The 4636-nt window shown below is 39.7% G+C and overlaps 1 protein-coding gene across 1 annotated transcript; it reads left to right on the forward strand.

The window, feature by feature from the left end:
* On the forward strand, positions 1-1513 carry LOC122292933 (DNA damage-repair/toleration protein DRT100-like). The gene has a single exon (XM_043101500.1). The coding sequence runs from the start codon at positions 218-220 to the stop codon at positions 1313-1315; it is 1098 nt and encodes a 365-aa protein (XP_042957434.1). The 5' UTR covers positions 1-217; the 3' UTR covers positions 1316-1513.
* Positions 1514-4636: the final 3123 nt, after the last annotated feature.

Here is a 4636-nt window from a genome sequence, read left to right on the forward strand (position 1 = left end):
CAGCCATTCCTGCCTCCTCTTCTCGCAGACATATAAACAGTCATACACACACTGTCCTTCGCATTTATTTATATCACTTATTATCGTTGCAGAGGACAGACATACTCTAACTTTCCTCACATTCACGTTCTTAAACCAGAGCAAAGCTCTCGCTCTTCTCTCTCTCTCTCTCTCTCTCTCTCTCTCTCTCTATCTCTTTTTATTTTTTGAGCTAAAGATGGGGTGGCTGTTTATGTCTTTTACCATGATGTTCGTCGGCGCTCTCTCTGGCGTTACCTCCTGCCCGCCTTCGGACCGCGCCGCTCTCTTGTCCTTCAAGAACGCACTTAACGAACCATACTTGGGCATCTTTGACACTTGGGCAGGCACCGACTGCTGCTCCGGATGGTACGGAGTCAGCTGCGACCCGACAACTCAGCGAGTTGCGGACATTAACCTCCGCGGCGAGTCCGAAGACCCCATTTTCGAAAAAGCAGGCCGCACGGGGTACATGACCGGCACGATCTCGCCGGATATCTGCAACCTAGACCGCCTCACCAACCTTATCGTCGCCGACTGGAAGGGAATCTCCGGTAAGATCCCCAAGTGCATCACATCGATCTCCCCCCTCCGAATCTTCGACTTAGTTGGAAACCGGATATCCGGCGATATTCCTGAAGATATCGGAAAACTCCAGCGACTCACGGTCCTCAACCTCGCCGATAATGCTATCTCTGGAAAGATCCCAGCGTCACTCGTGGGACTCTCCAAGTTGATGCACCTAGATCTCAGCAACAACCAGATCTCTGGCGAGATGCCGGCCGATTTTGGAAAGCTCGGCATGCTGAGTCGGGCCCTACTGAGTAGGAACCAGCTCAGCGGCTCAATTCCGGCGTCCATATCCAAGATGTACCGGCTCGCGGACTTGGATTTGTCCATGAACCGTATTTCGGGTTTGATACCGGAGCAACTGGGGAAAATGCCGGTACTTGCTACTCTTAATTTGGACAGTAACTCGCTTTCGGGACAGATACCACCGGCACTGTTGAGTAACTCGGGAGTGGGTATACTGAACTTGAGCCGAAACAGTATTGAGGGTAATATACCGGATGTTTTCGGGTCAAAGACGTACTTCATGGCGCTGGACTTGTCGTACAACAAATTGAAGGGTCCGATACCAAAGTCGTTATCGTCGGCGAAGTATATCGGGCACTTGGACCTGGCCTACAACCACCTATGCGGGCCGATTCCCATGGGATCGCCATTTGATCACCTTGAAGCCTCCTCCTTTATGAACAACGATTGCTTGTGTGGCAACCCACTAAGGGCTTGCTAATGTTAATGGTTCGCCCGATACAGAAACGCCTCCTAAGTGTCGTCTAGTGTCTCGCAATTGTGGTAAGTTATTTTATTTTTATTTTTTTTGGGTTCCCTATCATAGATTTTATTTTATTAAGTAAAGTGTAATTTGTTAAGATTTAAGAAGCACTGCTTAAGGTTCAATTGTGATATTATAAAGTGAGTTTTGTGAAAAGAAGAATAAGTAAAGTCGCGTATTAATTTATCTATTAATATTAATTTTTTTATATTTAAAATTTAAATTAATATTATTTTTAATAAAATTTATTTTTTAATTAATTATATTAAATTAATATAAATATTAATATACAGTTATAGTTACAATTAGATTTCTTAGCGTAAAGCTGTGGGGGGTAAAGCGAGAGAGATAATTAAAGGCAGCAGTTGCATGCACGTGAAAATTAAACATCCTGTACTCGTCACTACAAAGATTCCCAAGTTATTGAGCAATTCCATATAGTCCATTATTTAATTTTAATTAATTAATTGCATGCGGCGCTATGTTTTATCTTTTTAGAGTATAATTTCAATCAGAGTCGTCCCCCACTCCCCTCTCTCTCTTTTTGGGATCGAGAACAATTAATTGCATGGGTGATAAGAGGACTCAAACTTCTGGCTTCTGTTTTGGAAAATGAGACCGACAATAATAAAGGCGAAGGAGAGGATTAGATGGCAAGTTGTGATGTTGTCTTCCGAGCATGGCGAATAGGGGCAGAGACAGTGATGAGTGAGAAAAACGAGGAGGAGGAAGTTGCATCCGCCTCAAAAGCAGCATACGCATTTAGGAAGTAAAAAGATAGGAAAGCTGAGGCCGACATTGCAAAAAGCCTTTTTAATCTTTTAAAAACCAAAAAGTTATCTTTTCAAAGGCATTATTTAGTTATTTATTTATTTTAAATGATCTAAACCCTTTCAAAAACTAAAAAAGAACTTCTGGGCAGTACTAGGATCATTGTTATTTTCTTGTAATCAAAGTTGCATTGTTACATAATGTTAAATTAAATGCACATTATGTTGGTGAAATGAATTTAGATAATCACGGGGCAGCTGTTGGAAGTAGTATCCCATTTATTTCACCCCACAAGATGAGCCTACCAAGCCGTGTGCATTAATGCCCCCCAGGCTCATAGCATCTATGCCTGCTTACTGCAATTAAATTATGAATATATATAGGACTAGCAGCAGTCCAGCATCAGAGTCCCATACAGCACTGTATTCTGACAACCTCATCTTACGGAAATAAATGTCCGCACATGATCCACTTCCATTGAAAGGATTTAAAAAAATAAAAATAAAATAAAACGTTGCGCAGCTTCACTGACATCCACGTTTAAGTTTTGGACAACAGTTCTTCTACACTCAGTCGGGAAATGTAAGCGCGGTGCAGTCGGCTGACGTGGCAACATCAGTCCGAGATAAAAATAAAAAATAAAAAAAAATAAAAAATAGAAAAGGGACAGAAACGAATAAAATTCGAGAAAACCATTAAAACCTTTTCCCGCTTCTAGTGTGCGACGGAGGACGAAGAGAAGAACTGAAGCTCTCATTTAGTCGGCCGATTGTTCAGTCCTTTTCGTGGGTGCAGATCGTGTGTCGCTGGGTTGGGTATCTGGGTTGGGCATCTGGTTTGGGTGGGTTAGCTTCAGGCCGGTGTGCGTTGGGTGGGTTTTGCTCGGGCCGGTGTGCGTTGGGTGGGCTGAGTTTGGGTCAGATCCGTGGGCCATCACGTCGGGTCAGATTCGTGGGCCAGTATTTCGGGTCAGCGACGTGGGTTGGCATTTCGTGGGTGGGTCTGCGTTAAGTGGGTCGGACCGTGTTTCGTGGGTCATCTTCGCACTTCACCGTCACGGCCAGGTCCTGGTTCCACCATCGATCTATCTGATCTTCCTTCAATATATAGTGTTATTTGCATGATATAAAATTTGATATATATGTGTGGGCTTCGTTGCATTTGCATGAACATGGTAATATTTAGACGTGGCTCTGTTTTGTGGCATTTGCATGAACATGTTTCCAGTGAGAATGTTCTTTGTTTGAAAATGTATGAAAATAGTTGTGGTAGGTTTTTGGTCTGGTATACTTCGTTTAAGAAGCCCATGCTAACTAAGGTTATAGAGACTTTGAGAAGAAAAGGAAACAAAAACATGAGCTCACTTGGGAGTGTTTACAAAGATATTAATAACACCACAAGTGGTATGGTGTTACTGCAAGTTCAATGCTATATTATAGCACTGATTGAATGGCAGTCTTATATTAATTTAGTTGATAAAATAAATCTAACCCAATGCATTGAATGAAGGTATATAGTATTGTTCCTGAACAAATCCAAATTTATTTATTTTTAATTATGCTGACTAAATAAAAATATAACCAATGAAGAGCATCTAAAATTAGAAACTTTTATTATCATATATTGCTGCTAAATTTGGTCAATCAACTTGATTCCTTATTTCTCAATTTGGTAAATGAGAAAGTGTTTTAGTTGCACTATATAGAAGAGTGAGGGGACTATGTCTTGGTCAGTGAGATGATTGGAAGATTTAATGTTTCCAGTGCAAAAGATTGTATACTAGTGTATTATTTTTAACCCTAACATAATATATAGTGCTTAAATGGGACGAGATAAATGCACTATTTGCATAATGCTTATGGTTGATTGGAGTTTAAATCCGTTCCATAAGTCTACTGAAATTGAGATGCAACCAAATATTATTATATAATGACCATGCAAATGTTCCCGGCAGTATGAGTATACTAAGAATCTGGCTCAAAGTTCATATTTACCTTTTTGAGATAGGTTTTTATGATGATAATTGTTGGCATTTGTGTTTCACACATAAGGGGAATGCCATGACTAATAGCATGAAAATTGAGTATTTGATGTATTGTTGTTTGTTGCTAATATTTTTTTCCAGAAAATTTGAAAAAGAAAATAAAATCTTGGCTTCCAACATTCAGGTTTTAACTCAAATGAGAAAAGGTGTGGAAATTGATTAGTATATACTGTTATCATTTTATTGCACTTCAACTACCTCAGTGAGATTTAAGCTATAAAATTAACAAATAATCAGGTTAATGAACCAAGCTAGCATACTTTATTTGATGAAATCCCAATATTGTTATAAATGGAAACCAGAGAATTAGTTCCCTTTATTAATAGCAATAAAAATAAATGGAAACCTAAAACAACATTGATTATTTAGTTCTTGCAGTTTAGGTTTAAATTTTAAATAACTTATAATATTTATTTATTTTTCTTAAAGGGCAGCAAAACGCAAGTGTTCCATTTCAACCTGGG

This window comes from Carya illinoinensis, chromosome 13 (genome assembly GCF_018687715.1).
Source record: "Carya illinoinensis cultivar Pawnee chromosome 13, C.illinoinensisPawnee_v1, whole genome shotgun sequence".
NCBI classification, from domain to species: domain Eukaryota; kingdom Viridiplantae; phylum Streptophyta; class Magnoliopsida; order Fagales; family Juglandaceae; genus Carya; species Carya illinoinensis.

Coding starts and splice junctions, on each gene's coding strand:
- LOC122292933 (XM_043101500.1), top strand. CDS start 218: ATGGGGTGGCTGTTTATGTCTTTTACCATGATGTTCGTCGGCGCTCTC.